At 41.7% G+C, this 25151-nt stretch overlaps 1 protein-coding gene across 1 annotated transcript in view; it reads right to left on the bottom strand.

Moving 5' to 3' along the window:
- Positions 1–5693: 5693 nt before the first annotated feature.
- Positions 5694–25151, bottom strand: part of LOC138350322 (extended synaptotagmin-3-like) — a 319761-nt gene continuing 300303 nt past the window's right edge. The window contains exons 11-12 of the mRNA XM_069300945.1: positions 24724–24807; positions 5694–5885 (exon numbers count right to left, since the gene is read on the bottom strand). Of these exons, the coding sequence (XP_069157046.1) occupies positions 5694–5885; positions 24724–24807 (276 nt within the window). The remainder of the gene's footprint in view (positions 5886–24723; positions 24808–25151) is intronic.

Below are 25151 nucleotides of genomic sequence, written 5' to 3'. Positions count from 1 at the left end.
CAATTACGAAGGACCACCCACTTTTAAGAAAAGAGGGAAACTAATAAAAAGTGATCATTAGTAACACAAGGAAGAACCAGTGTCTATGGCTAAAAATTAGGAAGCATAATCACTTAAATAAATTAATGGGCTGTATAGTTAATTAACTTAAATCAAAGCCTCAAACACCTACATTGGGGGGTTATTGCTAGAACTTCATATACGTCTAGGAACTAGTGTGGTTCGTGCACCAGTTCATTGTGTAATAACTAATCTTATGACCAAATTAAAGAATCTATAGAAGATTATCACCAGAAATTATAAGGATTATTAGCATCAGGATTTAATCATTCAAATAAACACAGATTATCTCCAGTGCACATGACGAGCATCCGATTAGATACAATGATGTACAAATAATCAATTTTAGAGTAAATAAATAAGTACAAAAAAGTCTTAGCTTTAAGACGATTTCTAGGACATCATTCACGCCTCATCCTCGTGATCTCTGGAATTCCTCGTAGAAACACTTAGAGGTGAATAACACGAAGTTAGGTAACAGCTCGTTGACTCCTCGCATGCCAGCTGTAATTTAAGGGATATTACATAGCATTGAACTAGGCTACTTAAATCTCTATATTCATGAAATGGAAAATAAATTTGATGTGGTACTAATGTTGGATTTGTTATGGTCGCTCGATATAACGACAAGCTGCCCCGACATATACAATCTCTAATGATGCATCAAAAGGGAACTATATACTTATCTAAGGGTACAAATTATGTTGAAGCTTGCCGGTATCGCGTCTCAAGCTCAAACTTCCACAATGTCTTACTCGTGGTTGATAGCTTGGCTTGAATATCGACGCGTTATTAGTTGGCCGGTCACTGCAGATCACGTAGAACAATAATAGCTCATTCTGTGTTGAGTACCAGTGTAATTCTTGCTGATAATCTCAACGTCACGTGTCTCAGACTCTGACGCCACGACCTTGTTGCTCAGTTCTGCAACACGAGACCTCCACGCCACACACAATGGCGTCTCGATACACAATGGCTTCTTCCCCAACCGCGTCCCGCATTCGCCACAGAAATTATTTATCACGAATAATATTATTTCACGTAATTGTGGCTGAAAGACTTTAATAAAGACTAGGTTGTAATTCTGGGGATTTAAATATTATTACTTTCTCGTTTTATGGTAGTAAACAAGAAATGGAGAAGATTTTAAGTTTCTCCTTGGCACTCACGCGTGACGGTAAAATTATTACTTGATAACAATTGTGACTAAAACTCTCGATTTAGAGTTATTTTGGAGTTATGTTATCCATAAATAACTATCACACGGAATACTGATGATTTTAGAGAATCACATTCAATTCTCTAACACACTGGATATAAATGTGTTTAACTAGGTATAATCTGACGCAATACTGGTGTTTGGTTTCGTAAGAATTCCAGTATCCATATGCAGATATAATAGTTAATTCATGTGAACATTTCTGTTAGTAAGTTTTAGTAACTACAGTAATTAGTATATTTTAATACTAATTTATTATAATACAATAGTATTGTATTAGTGTTGGAAATTTCCAACAACACCTGCAAGACTACACATGGGATAATATCACTCTGTCCCACGGACAATCAAAATGATTTAATTACCACAATGGAATAATATAATTATTAGGTATACTCTGTTCCCATGTGTACCTACACTCACACACACACTGTACGTCTGTGTACACAAGACATAAGTCACTCTGGACTGACAACATGACTACAAAGGGTGATTATCTCCTCGTCCACACTTCACTTCACCTCCACAGGTGCTGTGTGACAATGTGACGGAACACCTGACTTCGAATTCAAGCTTTAGAGACTAACTGATCACCAGAAATACACACACAGGTACTTATTCATTCATACTGCCGGCTTACACACAATTCCCATACATCAGGCACCTAGCTACGGGTGACTGGCTCACAGTGGTGGAGATGGCTATAGGTAGTGGGACGCTAGGTGGCGGGTGGTAGGCTTAAGCGGAGACCTCCCCACCTTTCCCGAGCAAGAGTAGTCAACACTTTTGGCCCCAAAACACTGACTCGAGATTTTTCCACGAATTTCTATGAGAAAACTGCCCCTGAACACTTGGCATGAATTTCCCCGTTCCCATCGACTACTACAGAGCACTAACTGCATAGGTCTTTAATCACTGGTATGGGATCTACGAGTCTGTTACTGCTCGTATGCACCCAGAACTATCCCAGAACTTTTTTCACTCTAAATTTCTACCCCTCGACGATGACTCCAGCTGGATTCTGACTGTGCAGCTGGTGGTGTTGGTAGTGGAAGAGCTAAGGAGACAGTCACCACGACGTCGTCTTGTCCAATTTGGCCGAATGGGCAAGAGAGAGACGTCCAGGTATGATGATGACTGGAGCAGAATGATGCTGGAGAGAGAAACGCCAGCGATTTCCCACGTCCTCCTCGAAATAGCCAATGAGAGGAAGGCATACAGCGGCCTACCCCTCTTAACCAATCAGCAACTGGGTAGCATGGCCCCTAGGGCGACTCAAAGATGGCCGACCAACATGTTGGCTCAAGATGTTTACTAAGATTGCGGCTGTTTCCATGACGACGACTCAAGTGGCTAGCGTGGGAGGCCCACAGCTCACCCACGCCATCCCAGGCCTAGCGGTTCCTGCGCAAACTTGAGTCTCGCTCCAAGCCATACAATAGATGATGCTATCAGCTCTAGCACTGTCCACAGACATGCCACCCCGGCCAGGGTAACATTTATGGACTGCTGATGACTGGGGCTCTCACATGAGCCCAAACACTAGATGTTTCGGTTGCTGGTTACCAAACTTAAGTCCGCCCACTTAACAAGTGCACTTAACAAGTGTACTGGCTCCCACAGGCATAAGAGCACTATTGTAAGTGAGTTGGTGAACCATCTCCTCACAACCAACTCATAACAAACATTGTGAGAGCCACACAAAATTTACAGATATATAACAAAGCACAAAGAAACCATAAGCACAGTCAGTAACAAACCTTCTAAAAATTCAATCAAAATGAATATGCACAACATAACTGCTTACACATCACAACCACATTGAAGTAAAACCAAAATAGTGCAGTACAGGACAATTCAAACATATCAGAAACAAATTACAGATACACTGAAATTAATGGACCAATAAAACACATATTTGATAACACAACCAAGCATATACAACCGTGACTCTCAACTCAAGAATAAGAAGGCAAACGGAACATGTTGGAATTACGAAATATTCCAGAGTATTAGTAGTAGCTCCTGAAAGTAAAAATAATGTTGTCTAGACTGTGTACCTGGGAACACCCAGTGCATAGGTTTGAATCCTCATCACGATTGTTACGGATTTTCTCAATTATAATGTTATTATTTAAATACAAAATAACAACTATAGAAATAACAAAACGTAGCAAATATTCAGTACGTACCAAGTATTCAAAAAGTACAGTAGGTATATACAAGAATGATATAAACACACAACTTCACACTATTTTTAGGGGGGTGATTTATACAAATACAGGAGGCACATACAAAATGAATAAAGGAAACCACCAAATATTAACCACTTCCACAGATCTCACACAACATTGAACCATCCTGAATACTAGCACCAAAAATATTTCACAATATAATTACAAAATATACGTGTTTTGTTTTACACAGTAAGTGCAATTTACATTGTAAGTGTGACTTACGTTGTAATTGCAACTTATGTTGTAAGTACAAACTGTATAAAAACAAACAGAATGGAAACCACAAGACCCTCCAATTAAAAAATAGCACAAATCACAGGCTAAGAATAAAACAGACAGAAAGGTTTAAACAAGACATAAAAATAAAGGTCCCACAAAGCACAGAGACTCACCCTAAAGATCACAGACTGACCAAAACATCCAATCACAACACTGACGAAAAAAATGATAACTTCAGCAACTGAAAATTATTACTAATGCAACAGACCTAAAACCGGAAGAAAAAACACCTACGGAAAGAGACTCAAACTTCAAGCCTCAGGCAAATCAGACAAGAAAATAAACAAACAACTGCTAAAACTTAAAAAAACTATCCGTAAAATGATTGTTAAACTCTCCCTGAGCACCAACCGTAAGCACCAGGAATTGTACTATATTCTTTCCCTGAAAACTGCAGAATCAGCAATATACCATTCCTACTTCTCAACCTACACACCCATAATAAGTAATCCGAGATCAACATAAGCAAGTTATTTCGGTCTTTTTGAACACGAAGGAACAACATCAAACATCAACAGCCTCAACAGATCTGTAAGTAATTCAGATCAACACCGAACTACAGTAGTGCCCGTCAACTAGTTCACCAATGTTGCCTTTTGTCCTCAACAATAGACCACATGTAAGGCACTCTCACATGAAAGACCATTTCAGAAATATGCAAATATGATCAGTATCCTTAATTCCCAACATTAGTGGTCTATCATTAGTCAGCAGCATCACGTGTAAAATTCAAAATTTCTTTGCCTTGCGGCATGTTTCATGTTTAGCCTACCAGCTATTACCCTCGTGCTGTGTCTTGTGGCGTGTTTGGGAAATTTGAGTATACATCGGATATATGCAACATTTGTCCATTCCCCAGGATGCCACCCACAACAGTCGACTAACACCCAGGTTCCTAATCATTGCTAGTTGAACAAAAGCTATGGGTGAAAGATGATTTGTCCTTACGTCTCGCCTTACTCTATGTTAGGTGGATATTCCTACAAATGTCCCCAAGGAAGGGTTCACTGGTAGCCAGAGTCTCAGCAGGACCCATCCTAAATTTGTGTTTAAGATTCTAACCTGCTGCTCTACCTAGTTCATGTTGCACAATACTTCACCATACATCATCCTTTTCAATAGTAGGAACTTTCCCACTCATAGCACAGTCTCGACCACACAAATTAAGGGACACCTCGACACACTGTTTGCTGTGAATTTCCACCTCAAACACAAGCTGACCCTTTTCATAGGCCCCATATCTTTGCGGCCTTGTCCTTCATACAGATCACATCAATTTTCTGTAACAAACTCTCAGAAAATTTACGACATTTGTGTGTTTTCAAGGCTGCCAGCAAGCTTCAGCGGATTCTTAACCCTGAGAGTTCGGTGGCAACCATAAATAGAATAAAAAAAATTTGGGGTCTTTCCATTGGTACATTTGCTAGCCTGAGTTTATACTGGAAGATTGCTGGCTGCCCTACCTGGTGGTTGTTTTTCACTGAAGAGGCTACGGTTGGCCTCAGTACGAAGACTTACGTGCCACTGCTGAGAAGGAAGGAATCAACTGGGCTGACTTTTAACTGTAGAGTGACCACAATGTGATCAGCAATATTCTGTTTGGTGTTGCGTATGTGAAATTGGACGGTCTGGCTGGTCTTCAGGTCAATCGTGATGATCAGCCAGAGAATTATCACCACCAGAATTAACTCCCAAAATGTATGTAAGATGTAAATAAATATAAAAAAATATATTTTAGTATATATTTTTGCTTTAAAATCAACATTTCTGGTTTTAGCCAAAAATGCTTAGTAGAGGTATAAACTCATTATTTAGAGACTAATCTTAAGAGACTAATTTAATGCTTTAGAAATGTTATAGATCTGATACTTTCAATAATTTAGTGCTTAATAACATAGTCATACTGCAAATTCACTGTATAATCTTACCACGATTTTTAGCTTTTGTTCATGTAGAGATGTAATTAGGAAATCATGTCCTCGTTCAAATATAGTTAGTTTCCTCTCCTGGTCCTTCGGGTACTCCGTCGAGTTAGTCATGAAGCTGAACTTTTCACCGACATTTAGACTCACATGCACTCGTCTCTCAGACTGTAAAATTGACAATCATAGTCATTTAGTTATATGATGAATATTGAAAATCAACTTAATCAAATAGAAATCTGAAATTTCAGAAAGAAATCTGAAATCTAAAATCTGAAATATTTGATAATGAATATACATCAATGCATGTTATATATATATATATATATATATATATATATATATATATATATATATATATATATATATATATATATATATATATATATATATACATACATATATATATATATATATAATATATATATATATATATATATATATATATATATATATATATATATATATATATATATATATATATATATATATATATATATATATATGTTTCATTGAATATGACCGCATATTCTGTATTTATTATTTTCTGGTTTAGGGCTTCTATCCCTCTAACTATTTTCTTAGCATCAGGGCTTAATTGGAATAGGAGTTCTCCAAAACTCATTTTCGTACTTTTAAGGTGAAGAAAAGAAGTGATTTACTATAGAGTGTATTACACTTATTTGTATAATTTGCACGACGTTTCGAACCTCCATGGTTCATTCTCAAGTGAACAGATCTTACAATACTAGTTGATTTTATACCCGCATTAGGTCAGGTGATAATACAATGAAGGTGAAAAACATGGGGGGATACATAAGGGATAAACATAGGGGCTGCAGAAGGCGTATTGGCCCATACGAGGCATCTCCTATCTAAACACAAAGATTAATCCAGTGTAATTGGCCTGTTATGTTGGACATTGTCTTCTGTGTTGGCATCGATATGTTCTTGTCTTGTCCTTACTCTCATGGTGGGTAGAGTAAATAGTTCCGTGATTTGGGTGTTCATGGTAGGTCGCTCTATTCTTATGAATAAAGCGACCTACCATGAACACCCAAAACACCCAAATTTGGGTGTTTTGAGAGCCGAAAAAGTTAGGTTTGGTTAGGTTAGGTAGGTTAGGTAGTCGAAAAACAATTAATTCATGAAAACTTGGCTTATTAGGCAAATCGGGCCTTGCATAGTAGGCTGAGAAGTGCGTTCTGGCTACTAGGTACGACATATATATATATATATATATATATATATATATATATATATATATATATATATATATATATATATATATATATATATATATATATATATATATATATATATATATATAATATATTCTTAAGACAGGAGCGTCCGACTTGAGATAATAGCAACTTTCGCCGGGTCCTATTAGACATACTTTTTTGTCCTTTTTGGCTGTAATATCATTAGAATTTGGATACATATTATGATTATAAGGTATTTTACAATTAAATTTATTATATTGATATGTGTCACATATTGCTTAAATTTGGCAGAGCTGTGGAATAATAAGCTAATTTAGGATTGGTTAAATTTTCTAAGACTTTACTAGTGCTAGTCGTTCTAGAAAAACAGAACGGTTTTTGCTCCTCAATTTATGTACGTTTCGGTGAACATCGATATATGTAATATATTTACTTACACGCAAGGGCAGCTATGTATTATCCGAGATTCCTTTAATGTAGTGTGCAGCTGGGGGGTATGATAGGTGTGCTAGCTGCTCACTGTGGTTATCAACAACGTTAAAGTTCTAAAGTAACGGCACAAGATTGTGAGATCTTGCCAGATGCAGGTCGTGTCTGATCTCGTCCCGGAAGTGCAGGGAAGTTCATGGAAATTTTTATTTTGAAGGGCTAATGTTTGCGGAAGACCATAGTATGGGACCGATACAGGAAGTTTGCAAATAAGAGGGAGAAAGGATTTCCTGACGCCATGTGCATAATATATAATTTATTAAAATTATAGGTAAAAAAAAGTATGTGCACATAGAAATGGGGATAATTGTCTTTATGTAATGTGTTGTTAGCAAAACTAAACATCTGCTGCGCCCGTATGTTAACACTCACACACCTTCCAGCAATAACGGCACCTAACCCACTGACGTATGCAAGGTACAATAAGGAGCTCATAATGATGCTTGGGAAAATTTGTTTGCACAAGTAACTGTCGTGAGTAAATACATTTACTTCGAGAGGAACAAATCCACAAGGGCCGTGATGAGGATTCGAAAAGGATTCGAGATGGTTATTGCTAGGAATGGCCACACCAGTGCTTAGTAAAGAAGCAACACCTCACCTCACTTGCGTTGCCACTTTTTTTTATTATTATTCTTTTCTACCACAGACGTGGCCACACATTAACAATGCTAAGCAGCATATATTCATTTTCTTCTGTCCTCCATGGACAGGGATAGAGATTTGTTAAACATATAGTTCAGGAATTTATTGAACAATCAACCACAGAAGGTGATTGTAGTACTTTTAAAATGCTAGGCTAAGCTACATACGTAAATACATAAATACACAGATTTACGTATGCCCTACATAAAGTGTTCGATGTGTCTTTTACATAGTGTCATTAACGTGCATTTACAAAGTTGAAAAGGAATTCTGGTCAGCTTCCACATATACTTTATACACATACATATACACACACACATATACGTACATATATACATACATACATACATATATACACAAATACATTTGTCTCTTTTACTCTGACAGGGTGAGATAACTGATAGCAAAACTAGTGTGCAATTAAGCACTTAAAAGGTGATTAAGGTGCTTGCACAAGCTCAGGTTATAGAGTTACATCATATACATTCATTGTATAATTGATACATTACATGGTCAATCTAGGGTACAAGTCCAATATATCATCAAGTGTTCCAGTACTCATATAGTAGTTACAGCATACCTTAGCCCAGGAGGGTGAAAGTCAGTCAGCATGGGACATTCTACAATATAATGTAAAAGGGAGTGCATGTTTTCTCTTTCACAAAGTTGACACATTGTGTACTCGACATTTGGGTTTTGAGAAAGCTGCCAGATACGTCTATATCCCAGGCGTATTCTGGCCACTATAACATCACACTGCTGAGTTCTTTTTCTATTAGTCCCATATGTGAATGTCTCCTCACGATATCTATCATAAAATTTATTGCTACAACTTTCAGGTCTTTGTGAATTTGTTAGGTCGGTGAGATTTTCATTAGATATTTGTTTAAGTATTCTCTTTGTCACTGCTAATAAAACACGCATATCAATGTCTACCACTGGTTTTCTACAGGCTGTCTTTGCAAGCTTAACAGTGTCATGCCTTGAGATACCAACATTTGATGGTATCCATAGGAATTTAATTTCAAATCTCTTTTCTTTGGCAACTAAAACATTCATTCGAATATCACTGACTATTTTCTGGGTGTTATTGCTATGTGCGTTCAATGCAGGGAGTGCACTCTGCGAATCACAGTATACAAGTCCACTGCTTTTGTCTATTAAAAATTCCGTGGCAAGGTATATGCCTGCAAGTTCGGTTTGAGTTGTACTTGCCCAGTCATTGACGCGCTTCATTGCTGTATGTACGAGGAGATTGTTCAAATATATTACATGCGCAACCGGTACATCGTCCACCTTCTTCTACAGAACCGTCGGTGTAACACTGATACACATCGTTACCCACACCCTGAGTACTCTCAGTGATGCTTTTCAGTGTTAACTGTTTTAATAATGTAGAGTGTACACTATCTTTTTTGGGTTCATTTACAAAATCAACTGCTAGATCCAAGTTATCCCATGAAGTAATTGGTTGATTAATCGTTAATTGAGTTGGGTACATATTTAATATTTTGATGGAGTTGGCTACCTTGTAGAACCAAAATGTATAATCAAATTTCGCTCTTCTTCTACAGACCTCAGGTGAGTATAGCATATTAGAAAGTTTAGCTTGAAACTTCATGTGTTGCCGAGATCTACTCAATACCTTCACACCGAAAACTGTGCTAATAGACAAAATTCTCTCACTTGTGGTAGGTAATTTTAATTCAGCTCTCATATTAACTATTCTCGTCGACTTTGGAGCCCCAAGGATGAGGCGCATAGCTTCATTTTGCAAGGTTTCAAGAGATTTTAGCTCTTTGTCTGTATACTGTGTGAGATGTAGAGCATTGTAGTCAATCACAGAGCGTATAAATGATACATATAACATTCTAGCAAGTCTTACGTTAAGTCCATGATTGACATCAACAAGGACCCGCAAGGGCTATAATCTCTGCCACAGTCTCCTCTTGAAAGAAGAAAGGTACCCAGGGTCGTTAATGGGGACACAAGGTAGCTAAGACTCGCAGTTTTCGAGTGCTTGCCCATCTATATGATAATTGACTGGTGGAATAACCACATGGAATGCGGGCACGAGTTTTCTGTACAGAGATAAGGAGGCCACATTCCTCAGCTCTAGTAGCAAAAACACGGAGCAGAACTTGCCTTCTAGGCTCAGAGGCAGCCTGTAAACATATATCATCAGCATAACAAATAACTGTGTCTTCATTATTAGTTGGTAGATCTTTAATGAGTTTATGCATCAAAACATTGAACAACAAGGGGCTGAGGACCCCTCCTTCTGGAGTTCCCAGTTCAAAGTGTTTGCTCTCTGTGCTTTTAACACCATTAAACAAAACATATGCTGTTTGATTAGACAAATAGCCTTTCATCCATTTCAGTTGTTTTCCTTGGATTCCCAGCTTGGCAAGCTGTTCCAGTATGATTTCCCTGTTTGCTGTATCAAAAACTGCTGCTAGGTCGATGAAGACTGCTTGAGGGGAAGGTTATCTTGAGAGGTTATCTTGAGATGATTTCGGGGCTTCAGTGTCCCCGCGGCCCGGTCCTCGACCAGGCCTCCACCCCCAGGAAGCAGCCCCTGACAGCTGACTAACTCCCAGGTACCTATTTACTGCTAGGTAACAGGGGCATTCAGGGTGAAAGAAACTTTGCCCATTTGTTTCTGCCTCGTGCGGGAATCGAACCCGCGCCACAGAATTACGAGTCCTGCGCGCTATCCTTAGTCCTGCGCTAAGGGAAGCTTCAATATGTGCGAAGTACTCAGCAAAACAGTGTCGTGTACTGAGCCCAGGCATAAATCCAAACAGTTGAGGTGACAGGTGCCCCTGTATACGATACATGAGTCGTTTAAGAACAATACGTTCAAGCACTTTACAAACACACGATGTTAGATATATGGGCCTATAATTATCTGAGTGTGGTTTGGGGATGGGAACAATGACACTCTTTGTCCAATCATGAGATAATACTCCTTCACTTAATCTCAATCTGTACAACACTAAACGTGAATTACCTTTTTTTTTTTTTTTACATGCAAGCATGCTTATAAGTATAATAAAAACAAATAAATACAACATAGAACAAAAGTACAAAATGACAAAGCACAAACTTGCAAAAGTACAAACGAACAAAATTACTAAACACAAAAACACCGGCCGGAAGGGCCGACCACAAAACAACAATAATTACAAACAAAACACAACAATAAATTTAAACACAGCGGAATACAATACAGAAATGAAACACCAGAACATAATTATACAGAACAAGTCTACCAGCACCTCAAACACACACGGAGAGGCACCAACACAAAACGATAATAATAATAATAATAACAAGAAAGGAAATACAATTATATAACATATAAAAAGAAAAGCACAATGGCAAAACATGACAATGAGCACAAACCCAGGCCCTGGTCACGCCAAGACGCTGAAGGGCACTCAACACGACACAAACAAGCGCACAAACAGCACCATAAAACCATAGAACAACAAAAAATAACATAAGAACATGACATCCACAACCAGACACACACACTAACCAAACCCCGGATCGCACAGGAACCGGACACACACACACAAGCCACATAAAATAAACCCACAACAACAAACCGGAGCACGCAGGAACCGGGAAACAAACCCGCCCCACACACACACTCGACCCGCACCCCATAACCATGCACACAAATGGAAACAACCCACAACACACAATATACAAAGGAATCATGGGCGAGGAATACTTTTTCAGAGACAGAAACATATTTCTCAGGGAACGAATCCCACGGATACTTTCGCTTATAGGCCTCCCAAATCAAATACTCAATGTCGGTGGGGGGACGATTCCCCTGCCGCCGTGGGCTCTGCATAAACTCAGGGATCACCAGATCAGGCGGAAACGGCCACTCCTGAAGCTCACCGACGCAAGTCGCATAACGAGGCTGGGGAGCGCAAGCCACGTCCTTCGAGGAAGCAGACGACACCGAAGAAGCATACGAGGGCTGCCGAGACGGCCGCGTCGCCATACGCACAGGAGCCAGAAACGCCCGACGATATGGTAACACCTCCACCGAGACCGCAGGAGACACTGAAGAGACGGCCGGAGAAGGATCAGGCGTCGAGACCGCCGCCGATGAAACGGGGAACGAGGAAGGGGTTACAGAACCCCCAGAGCGAAAAGCCTTTTTCAACACCACCACCAGGCCACCCCGCTCACCACAAACCTCAGCAGGGGAAAACCACCCCCCACGAAGAACCGAGCCATCCTATGCAGGCGACGCACCCGAAGCAGGATCCGCAGACACCATACCAGAAGTGGAGGCCGAAACACCGGCACCGGCATCCACAGGCAAATGCACCTCCACCACCACCGTAGTATGCAACGCAACCGGAGCCACCCCTCCTTCGACGGCAGATCCACAATCGTCGAAGTCGCCAACGTCAGCCCATGCAGAAGAAGAACGCCGAGAATGCTTAGGCTCTGGCCGCACATCATCAGATCTGGAGGCCGACTCAGAGACACGAGCAACACAAGCCGGGCGAACCGACGCACGTCGTAGACCGGCAGCATCCTCAACCACATGGGGCACCAGGCCAGGCACAGAAGGAAGCGCTGGATCCACCGAGGCACCCAACACAGCCGGAACAGACGGCGAGGGCGCAGGGACTGGGTCAGATGCAGCAGACGAAGAACTGGATGATGCGGGATTCGAGCAGAAGGCAGTCAGAAGAACCCCAGAGACACCAGCCCGAGCAGGACGATCACCAGGTGATGACACATCCTCCGGAGGAGAGGCGACAACAACAGGGGGCGCAACATGCGGCGCAACAGTCGACACAGGGGGCACATCCACGGCTCAAGAGACGTCCACATCCACCGAAGCCTCCTCCACAAGAAGAGGCGGAAAATCCTCCTCAATGAAGAGGTACACGGGCGTAATGGTAGGCACAAAACAGTCAGCAACCTGATGGCCCAAGAGGCCACAACGATAACACGTCCGAGGCTGGCGGGCATATAACACCCGAACGTTGTATCCCATAAGTCGCACAGAGGACGGAATGTCTGCCCGGAGCCACATGCCCAGGGTGCGAATGTTAGTCCTCACACCCTTGAGTGGACTGGAAGATATCATGCGCAACCGCACACTAACTACGGCGCCAAAACGGCTCAAGTACCGCCGTAGCAGACCCTCCGGAAACTCCAAGGGCGCCCCATGTACACTGACGTAAGCGAGGGCACCACTCCGATCAGAGAGGGTCACAGTGCCCGCACCATCCGGCAGGGGTAATGTCTGCCCCTCGTATCGACGGAGAAATTCCCGATACGCCAATTCCTCCGTAAACTTCACGATTGCCCGACGTGCTGTTACCAACTCGACTCCATAAATGTCCATCACAGGGACAGAATGCAAATCACACACTAGTGCTATCTCCGGGTACCCAGCCCGTACAGAAAATTCGAGGCCCACAGACTGAGCCCGCACTACAGGGGGAAGAGGGACCCCCATCGTGAACTCCACGTCAGCACAGGTGGGCAGAGACACACACCCCCAACCGGCCAAACTGGCAAACCAACGTGAATTACCTGGTACTCGTGAGACTAATCTCAGTAGATTGTAAGTAATACCGTCCTCTCCAGGAGCAGTTGATTTGCCCAATCTTTAGTGTATGATTTAATTCCCATTCAGTTACATCATTAAGGTCCGACACGTCGATAGCTGTACAGGAAAGATTGATGGTTCGTTGTCTGTTGGGACATGTGTCATTAAGTTTGTGCTGTATGTTAATAATAATTGGGAGTGAGTTGTAGCTTGATGTTAGTGCCCATTGATCAAGGAGAATGTTTGCTTGTTCTAGTGGGCTGTGGTGCAGTGGTTTGGTTGGCTTGCTTCTAGAGATTTTTCGTGTCTTTTCCCAAACTTCAACAAGTGTTGTTTGCTCATTTATACTTTGTAGGAACTCTTCCCAATGTTTATTTCGTATAACGTTGCTCATGTCTCTCACCTCTCTATTTGCGACAAGAAATACATGCAAGTCACCTTGTGCTTTGGTTCGTTTGTATGTATCTCCAAGCTGCTTTACTCGTTCATGTTCTTTAACAAATACGGGGTCAAGGACCCACTTGGGTGGTGGTAGGTGTTTCCCACTTCTGCTAGGCTGGAGTTGCGCCCTAGCTGCGGTGGGGTATAGACGTGTTGTCTGAGCCCTCCGGTAGTTGGTGGTTGTTCGCCAAGCGGCTGGGGGTGTGGGCGTCCCCACCTTCCCTGCAGTTGCCGCTTGGCTGGTGTTGACGTCACATGCTTGCGATGGGAGGCCTTCTTCCCCCTGTTGTGAGAGTGAACTCCGTGGGCCTGGAGTTTACAGGGTTATTGTCAAATTAGTGGGGGAGGAGGTGTACCGTGAGTTCCTCCGCCGTTATGAGGGGCGTTCGTTGTCGCTGCCGGATGGTGCCGGCTCTGTGACCATTACAGACCGTAGTGGTGCCCTGACATATATGAGTGTGCATGGGGCGCCCTTGGAGTTTCCTGAGGACCTACTCTGGCGTTACTTCCAGCGGTTTGGCGCTGTCGTCAGTGTGCGGGTGAACACGCTGTCCTCAGGGAGCTATAAGGGTATGCGTACGAACATTCGTACCCTTGGGATGCGCCTGAGGTCTGACATTCCTTCTTCAGTCTGACTTCTGGGGTACTACGTCCGGGTATACTATGCCCAGCAACCCCGTACCTGCTTTCGGTGTTGCTTGTTGGGGCATCAGGCTGCCGGGTGCTCTGGGGCTGCAGTCACTCCTGTGAACCTGTTCCGGGAGGATTTCCCGCCGCTCCCTGTTGGGGTGGATTCCGTGAGCGAGGATGTGGACATCCCGTTGGCTGCTGCGGCTCCCCCTGCGTCGCCCGGCAGTCCTCTGGTTGATGCGGCCCCTCTTCCGGGTGTTACAGTGCCGTCGGCTGATTTTCCTGCTCCTGTCGCTGTTCCAGCTGCTCCCGTGGGTCTTCCGGATGGCCTCTGCGAGTGGTCGACGTCTTCATCCTCCTGCTGCTGCGACTGGCCCTGCGCCCTCGCCAGGTGTCCCGGCTGTGCTGGGTGCTGGGAACTCTGTGGACCGTCCTGATGTGTGCGGCCTGGTTCCCCTTGTGGTTGAGGCTGCTGCCGTTCTGCGACGGGCATCGGTTCGCCCGGCATGTGAAGCCCGTGGTTCTGGGTCCACCTTCGGCTCTGAGGATGTGCGGCCAGAGCCCAAGCGTTCCCAGCGTTCTTCTACTGCTTGGGCTGATGTGGAGGATTACGACACCGGTGGATCTTCGGGCGATGATGTGGTGGTTCCGGGTGCTGCGCGCTTTTCATCGATGATGGTTGGTGACGTCCATGTGCCTGCTGATGATAATGTTTGTGCATATGATCTACCTCCTGTTCTTTCTTCTGCAGAAGGTTCTCCGCAGTGGGGGTTGTCGCTCCTACGGACGTGGATGGTGAGGGTGCTGGTGCGGGCCGAGGCCTCGTGCTGGTGCTGAAGAAGGAAGCCCGGAGTGGGGGGACCCTGCAGGTGACACGTCCGGTGGTTGACGCGGGGTCCTGTGAGGCAGCCGAGGAGGCTCCCAGTGTGCTGCACGTTGCCCGGCCCCATAGGAAGAAGCCCCTCCTCTTGTCTTGGCCTCCAGCGTGGCGTATGATGATAACAACCCCTTGCTGTTTGACATTGTTGACTGCGTGCATCCTGTTCCATGGAGCCCTTCTTCCATCTGGGTTCCGCGGGCTCGGTGTTTTGTTGTGGGTATGCTGGAATTGATGCCTGATCCTCGTACGGTTCTTAGTAAACTTGTTCCGGGTAACCTCATGTTACTTTGGGAGGCATATTGTGTTCGGTTCCCGGCAGCGGAGTGGCCGGATAAGTATGAGCATTTTGAGTAGTCTGAGTGATTGCTGTGTGTTTGGTGTGTAGATGGGACCTGTGGTTTGTTATACTGTGTTGCATTTATTGTGCGCCCTACAGGCCGGTCTTAGGTTTTGTTCTCATGTCCTTGTTTTATTGTATTTATTGTATTCCTTAGCATGCTTTGCATGTAAATATAACAATAATAATAAAAAAACTTCTGCTAGGCTTACGGCTTGTTCTCCAACACAACCATGTGTCGTAGTAGGTAGTAATTGTATCAACGAGATCTCTGGAGAAGGCTTCTACATTCGTTATTGTGTAATCTTGATACCATTTTGACATACAAATAATAAAGTGGCTATGCAAACCATATGGAATATTCATTTTCCGTCTCTGATGTCTATTAGGTACATCACACTGTACCTCAGAGGAAGCAGAAACTGCATAGTGATCACTAACCAAGTAATTTTCCAAAGAACATTCCATATTATCCTGCACAAAGTTACCCATTACATAATCAAGTCTGCCTCCCAATAAATGAGTTTGGGTATCCAAACTCCCCTTTGGGTAGGGGAGCCGGTCGGCCGAGCGGACAGCACACTGGACTTGTGATCCTGTGGTCCCGGGTTCGATCCCGGGCGCCGGCGAGAAACAATGGGCAGAGTTTCTTTCACCCTATGCCCCTGTTACCTAGCAGTAAAATAGGTACCTGGGTGTTAGTCAGCTGTCACGGGCCGCTTCCTGGGGGTGGAGGCCTGGTCGAGGACCGGGCCGCGGGGACACTAAAGCCCCGAAATAATCTCAAGATACCCTCAAGATCCATAGTATACACAGTTAATCTGTTGTCATAAACATATTTGATAAATTTGCATCCATTATCGTTGTTAGTACTGTCTCCCAGCATAATGTCTAACATTAAAATCCCCCATGTATATTGTTCCATGATTGTCTAGATCCGGGAACAATGCTACATTGAGTTTCTGGCTTTTGGCATATACGTAGAGGAATAAGAAGTGGCCTGCTGCAATTTGTACATGAAAGTGATGGTACTGTGTGTTTACATTGTGTGACGTGCTCACAAGAATGTGCGGTAAATCACTTCTGATGTATTTAATAGGTCTGTGGCGTTACTGTTAGAATAGGATGCACACCCTCTGATCTTTGGTGGGGTTTTGTTTATCATGTTGGACGTGTAGGGCTTCTGTATAGCAATTATATCTAGGTTGTTACTGGTAACATGTGGAATTAGATCATTCAGTCTTTTGTTGATGCTACGAATGTTCCGACTGAGAAACCTAATGGTCCTTGTGTCAGCAGCAGCCATCGTCTTGGTGTTGTTCCTCCCTGGGACTGGTGGTCCCATTGTTGTCCTCGTCCCACCTCCATAATGTGTCAATAAGTGACTGTACGACGTAAAGAGCCGCACCAACCTGGCGTTTGGTGTCGTCAATAGCACCTGGTGATTTTTTTTTGCAGGGATATTCCTACGCGGGCCCTAAGCCTCTGGCTGGCCCACTAAGTATTGCTTGTTTCTGTTTTACTTGGGCGGAGTATTTATTACTCGTATGGTCGCTTCAGTAAGATTTTGCCATATGTGTTTAACAACTTCTGCTCTGTTGAATCTAAGTTGAAATCTTAATGGATTTGTAACTGTGCACTGTGTTAGATAATGTTCCAGTGGTCTGTTGGGCATTTCTCCACAGTGTTGACATTTCCTCTCATCTTCCGGAACCTGTAAGCCTATTTCCCATGCACATGGGTATCCAAGCCTGATGCGATGTAAGTGTACTTCTGTTTCTCTACTGCTCCCTTTCATCAAACTAAGGGGTTTGTAGTTGGTTGAATTCTTGTACCAAGCCGCAGATCCTGATGTTGCAACTGCTGTGTTGTGGTCACTGTACATCTTTTGCATTGCTCTATTTTTAATTACTTTCTTAAATTAATATGTGATAGACTCTGTGGTATGTAAATGTCTACATTTCTCCTCTTAGTTGCAAGTTTTGCAGCTTCATCTGCAGTGTCATTTCCTATTATTCCCACATGACTTGGCACCCAGTTGATAAGTACCCGCCGGCCTTGTCGTCTGAGTGTTTGCATTAATGATATGACATTTTTGATCAGATGTATGTTATCACATATGTGTTCTTGTTGCAAGGTTTGAATGGCGGTTCCCGAATCTGTGTGATAACATGTTGTTGGTGTTCAGCAAGAGCATGTTCCAAAGCCTTTTGAATGGCTAGCATCTCTGTTTGTAAAGTCGAACACCCATTTCAGAGCCTCCAACTATTTACAGAGTTTCCTGCTTTAACTGCAGCTCCGGTTTCTTGTCCCTGCTGGTCTACTGATCCATCTGTGAAGTATGTGAAGCTGTCGGATGCCATGTTTGCTTCTATATGCATCTGTGCAATGTTACGTAGCAGATGAGGATTTGTCCGGTTCTTCTTTCCTTCAAGAGCCATAATCTTAAAGTCTGCTGGCAGAGATTCCCAAGGGGCTTGCATAACAAAGTCTGCATGTATTTCGTCGACACCCTTCTCAGTGACTGTGTTTGTTATATCGAATGTATTGATGGTGTTTATCGCACAATGGGTCTACCTGTTGCTATTGGAGGCTCTTCTGTCCAAAGTTAGTGCTCCAGTGATTATATCTTTAAGTGAACTGATTCTAGGTCTAGTCAATTTCTTGGTCAGCATGCACGCAGCAATCTCTTTTATCCTTATTTCAATCGACGTTAGCTTGGTTTCTAGTCTTAGGTTCAGTATTTTAGTCCATCTGGGAGCTCCTGTTATGATTCGCAATGCATCGTTTTGAATAACCTCAACGTTAGCCCACTGACCAGGAGAAAGAGTGAGTAAGGCAGGCGCTGCATAATCAACTAGGGAACGAACGGCGTGTATGTAAAACATCACCTGGTGATGTCATCAGTCTCTTGAACACTGAACAACTCGGGATGGTTCCTGAGTGAATGTTCTCAAAGTTTCATGGCATAAGCACTGTCACGCAGATTATTATTATTTTTCACTCTGGTACTGGACTCGAACACGTTCGTTAAGTTCGCTTGCTTGCCTTGCTTGCTTACATCAGTGAGCTCACGGTCGTCGTCCAGAGTGCTCTGGTGTAGCACGACAAATGTCTTACTGGAGGCTTGTCTGGCCCAGCTGAAGTCTTTGAAAATAAAAGGGTCGAATGTTTGGAAATCACTCCGTGACGAATTATAAAATTGTCCAACTCATCCCCTGTTCAAAAATAAAACCAAAAAGTACCTGATCTCATCCTCATAGTTTCCCATCTTGTGCTTCAAACTCACACTATAACTTGTACTACCCACTTTCTCAATATTAGTATTTAAGACATTTATCCTGAACAGTGTACTCGCCTCTGTTAAATTGCATTCTAGTTATTCATTGATATAAAACATGCTGCAATGGACATTTTCATCTTACCTGATATGTTAGATTAAGGACCTGCCCGAAATGCTATGTGTGTTATGCGTGGCTTTGCATGAATGTAAAAATACCAATCTTATTTAATCTCACCATACCATTGTACCTTGCAACAAAAATTATTATTATTTTAATTATTACTAGCTGTATCCGGCCATGCGTCGCTGTGGCTCAGCGACAGCAACCATCCCCTTGTCCCCCAGTCCTCCCCATCATTCCCCCCCTCCCCTGTCCCCTCGTTCTCTCAACCATTCTCCACTCCACTCCCCACTCCCGTCCCCTCATCCTCCCCACCATTCACCATTCCCTTGTCCGATGCTTTCCCAAATGATCTAATGTTCCCATCCGAAAAGTCACACAAAATAATTAAATCAAAACTAAAATAAATTTAAATCTATTAAAAATCAATTTATCAATGAACTCAGAAACCCTGAAATGGATTCGTAACATATTTAGTATAGCGTGTGTTGCTCTTATGTGCAACAGATGGCACTGTTTTTTTTTAAAGAGCATGTTTTTACCTGTAACAGGTGTGGCATCTATATTTATACTCATGTAATGAACAATATGGTAAACAACACAGCTCAATTCCAATGCAATGTCACAAAAAATAATTAGATCACGATAAAAATACAACAGAATCTATGAAAATTCAATTTCCTAATGCAGTCAGAAACATTGAAATAGAATTTCAATGTTTCAACGGTCACAGGTGTGACAGGTTTTTAACTGTCACATGTGAGCGCCAGTTGCATAGTGCTCCTGGCTGTCTGGGTTTGAGTCACTTCTGGGTTGTGGATTTTTCAGTTGCATGTTGACTTGGGGACCATTCAAGCTTGTTCATATGTGGGTAAATATATTCAGTTAATAGGGGGCGGGGGTTCTTGCTAGGAATGGCAGCACCAAAACTTAGTCAAGAAACACCACCTTACCTCACTGGGTTGCACTGCCACGAAAATATGAGTTACAACAGTCATATGCAATTACTGCACTTACTCTCAGAGCAAGATGACACCCACACATATGTGCTTCATTTACTTCTTGATAAATGGGACCAATGCTGTCTCTGCTACTTCTCAACCAACATAGGAATTGAGCAGTTCAAAGGAGTTACCATAGAATTAGTACTTTGGCTTTAGGTGTGACAGAACTCCGGAGCTCTGGATTGAGTACCACGTCCTAAATAATGGGTAGCCTCACCGAGAATTAGGCGACGTAGCTAAAGGCGCGTTATCCAAAATCACGCCTTGTATCTCGTCATGGAGAAGCATACATACAGAACAGCAACCGGAATGCAGCTTCAATCATCACTCGCCTATGCTTACCTGCACTCAACTCTCACCTGTGGCTCTCAGTAGCTGTTTGCATGCAACAGTGGCAAATCCCAGTAAACCGCTTCTATTGACAAGCAAAACCAGAAGAGGGTAAATGAAGGTTTGAGACCCTCGGGGAGTTAAGGCTTGTCTACCTACGCATGCAATGACTGGACCCAGCGCACAGCAAAGAGGAAACCACCAGAGTGGTTCAATGGACAGAAAGACTGACCGAACAAAGTGTTGTAGAGCGTAACAAGGGCGCATGTAGAACACTGCTGGCTATCCACTACATCCTAACATATCTCCTGCGTCTCGATTTGTTCCTGCTGGGCCCAAATAGGCCGGGACGAGAAAGGGAAGCTGACGATTTGCACAACTCTCCCTCACTTTAATCTAGGTCGAGCGCAAGTCATGACTTCAACCCATATTTTAAAGTCCTGGTCATTTTCGACTCCAAAGGACGAACATCGTCATGATTGGGTAAACTATGGAATCTTCTAACATCACTGAGAGTGGCGAGAAAGTTGGTTATCATGACGGTTGGGAAGTAAGGTCCAGATATGACCTTTCCTACTACATGATACACCCTAGCTCTATCCAATATGGCGGTGAGGTCCACGTATGATTATACAGGCGAGATGTATAAACTGCAATCTGCTAGAGGACATTATATGTCACCACACAAAATACATCTGAACTGCAAATGCGGTCACCGATCCACAGACACTCGACAAAGGTCTCTTGTGTTCTGATGTAAGCATAATAACCCGATGCACACTACACAATACTATGCAGCACTGCAGTCATGGGGTCCAAGTCTAGCTGAATGATCGCCATTCTCTCACGTGTATTATCCATTCATTTTCCACCGAACCTTCACTTGGTAACTCCCTCTCGCCCCACCACAAACCACCATTGCTTCAAACACTTCCAGTTGGCTAACTTGAAGCATTAATCCCACGATAATCAGCAGTTCATACCTCATCCATGTTACGTCTCGTCCACTCTGCTCGTTAAACTACAGGGGTAAGTAATGGGTTGGTCTTGGGGTATTCAAAAATAGTCCCTGTCTCTTAATGTTCAACCAGAGTGCCTCATAAGTACGTCCCATACATAAATGGTTCTTACAGGTTATAAAAATAAAACAGGTATATAAACTATTTGTATAATATAAATTATATATATATCAAAATAATATTATCATTCAGGTATAACAGTTAATCAGATGGCCTACTAAGGTATTATAATATAATAAAGAATGCTCACCAGATAAAATGAACTACTAAGACAAAATACAGAAAAACTAAAACAGACAAACTTATGGGATCAGTTGACTCATATGATGGCTCCCAGATACTAACTCAGAACTGGCGTCTGAGCCGCAACTCCCCTCCCACAAACATGACAAGTGAAAACATTTTTTAATTTTAATTTACTTAACTGAGCAACGTATTCGTGCTAATACAAATATAAGAATAACTTAAATATGAATGGTAATGTTGACATGAAGAAACAGAGGTAATATATATTTTATATAAAACAAATATATTTATATAGAATAATAAAGAGGAAAAAACTGGCAACTACACAAGTACAAGCTCTCCTGTATATCTATCAGGAAGTTGACCAGACTCACACACGTCCTGTACCTGTGACTACATTGCGCACTATACTCCTCTATATTGCCAAAATATAGGACAATTATAAATATATATATACATGCCTTCATGCAAGAGATAAACATAATAAATTTTATACTTTGTACATTAATGTGAGTATTCCTTAAATAGGAATACGTAACAATCCACACATCAGCCGACTATCTATATGAAGGCCTGGTCATACTCCCTTTTCCAGATTGGCAACTTCCCTCATACATCATATCATGTAAAATGACAGAAAATTATGCAGAAAGTCAAGATATTTGTCAGGGAGATAGCACGAGCATTGCCAGGAGAGGAATATGTCAGATGTTGTCGGGAGCTCCGAATTCTTTAAGATGCATCTGGTATACTCAGGCACAGTATCTATCCAGGCAAACAGAATCCCCCATTGGATGGGAGGCAACAACTAAGGCACTTAAGCAATGCGACATATTTTCAAGAATTTAATTTCCGCAGACAACCTGTTGGAGGAGAATAAAGCTACCTGCACCAGAACACTTTCCCCAAATCCAGAACAGCTTATCCATTTGTGTCTGGTGATTGTCTGGTTGTGTTTAGTAGGGCTGAATTTTTTTTATAGTCTCGTTGTTTGTGAATTCACACGTGCTTTGCCAAATATGTTTATGTATTCTCGACGTATTGAGATCATTATGGCTGAAAGTTCCTTAAGTGGACATGGAAATTAATAGACAACAGTCGTTTATGTCAAGTCATTCCGTTTGGTGTCGGCAGGGTTCTTCATGAGTAAGTGAGCGGTCTTCTTACTATTCATGCATTAGCTGAGCTCAGTCTTCTGTTACTAGGTATAACGTTTATTTCAAGTATGTTTTTCTGGACTCTTTCCTTTGTCTTATAAGCCGTTGAAAAGCTGCTGTAGTAAATTTTTGAGTGGTGACCTACAGTTTTTCCTACACATCGGTGCCAACATGGTGATTCGCGTTCCTCTTGATGGCAATTTTCCTATAACCATAATAGTACTAGTTATTGAAACAAACCTGCCTAACTTTACTGAATTCCCAATCAATTTGCTTTCAAATGGAAAGGTGTGTGCAAGAAAACGATTGACATAGGCGTCAACAATACTACTATTGAACCACTCAGAACACTAACTACAAGCATTATTTAATATTCGTTTACAATTTTACAAGTTGTTACGTCTTGAGAGTCAAGTCCACTGCGGGCTCACCATAGCCCATGCTACTTAGAACTTTTTGTTCCAGGTAGCGAATTTTAAACAACAACAACAATTTGAGGGTAAATTATGTTTATGTTTATGAATTTTTGTCCTTAGAGGATATGAAATTTCCATTAATAGTGAGTTATAAAATGTTTAGATTATAAATATCCGATATGAAGATGGAATATATATCAATGTACATTGCTATGTTAACACACTATACTTCGTTCTATATCTTTGCATATTGTTGTCTTTGGGAACTATTCTGCGATGATGGGTTAACATAATTTAAAAGCTTTTCCAGTCGTTTCAAACCCAACACAGTCTTGAAGAGGTTTGATTAAAAATCCGAATCAATTAGCAAATAGTTCATTGCAAGTTGCTATAAAAATATTTAGTTGCATTCTTACTTTTGAAGCTTTTTAATCAATCAGTAAATCGTTCATTCAATCAGTAAATCGTTCAATCAATAATTAAATCAATCAATCACCACTTATCCCATAACACATCCGCTCAGCCCAATATATCAAGAATACAAATAATATTAAGAATTTTATATCTTCAGATGTTCAATGAGAGATGTTTCAGGAGAACGGTTGAATTTTACGACTGAAAAGGTGAACTTAACGACTGGCTAATTTGGAAGAACTTCTTCAGTGGGCCATTTAATTTTGTTAATAATCATGTCTTTAAGCAGATCTGTGTCTTCTGTTTCGTGACATTCTACGAGATTACGGATTTTTTACAGAAATTATATTTTGTTTCTAATATCACGTCTTTTACATATTTTAAAGCAAATTCTAGTTCAGTTCGGTTTGTAAGTTGTCTGTTTTAAACGTTTACTTTCCAGTTAGACGAAAACTATTTATGTACTCGATACTTTCCATCATTCTTTAATGAAAATAATTTTAAATACATTTTTATTTAAGTTCACTAATCTGTTTGCCTACATGTGTATGGGTCCTCTTTTCAAAAACAAATTTCCTTCAACCTTTCAACTTCTTCATATAAAACATTATAATAACAGTTCTTCAGCTATCTCATCTTTCCAATACTAGCATATTCTTCCTTCATTTAGTAAAGTCCTTCCTCTGATTCAAGTACCCTATCAAATAGAATATTGAACACGCATAGTTACATATCATAATACAAGTAAACATTTTAAAGAGGAACTTACAGAAAAACCGAAGGCATAGTCAACCCATACTCTGAGCACTCCACAGCTAAGTGAGCTGCTAGCTGAGCCTGTATTGCCATCCTGCTGCCAATGTGAACAAAGACATTATAAATATTAATTTATTTTTCATAAAAAGTGAATTAAAATGGCATTACAAAATAATAGTAATATTTAAAATGGTATTACCCATCCATATATGTCAAAGCAGAGCAAGCGAGGGCGTTTCAGTCTCTCATAAAGTATTATTCAGTCGACATGATAATGATCCAGGACGGACTGAAACATAATCACCTCTTACTACTTTCTGATTGGTGGGTTGGGAGTCTGATTTTCAGGTACGTTATATAAAAAATGTTGAGTGCGTTCTGAAAATTTTAAGTCCTCTCTTAGTCATCACATGTTTACCTTTACCAAAAAATATATATAAT

This window comes from Procambarus clarkii, chromosome 45 (genome assembly GCF_040958095.1).
Source record: "Procambarus clarkii isolate CNS0578487 chromosome 45, FALCON_Pclarkii_2.0, whole genome shotgun sequence".
Taxonomy (NCBI): domain Eukaryota; kingdom Metazoa; phylum Arthropoda; class Malacostraca; order Decapoda; family Cambaridae; genus Procambarus; species Procambarus clarkii.
The sequence above is the reverse complement of the archived record's forward strand: the minus strand, read 5'-3'. Positions and strand labels throughout refer to the sequence as shown.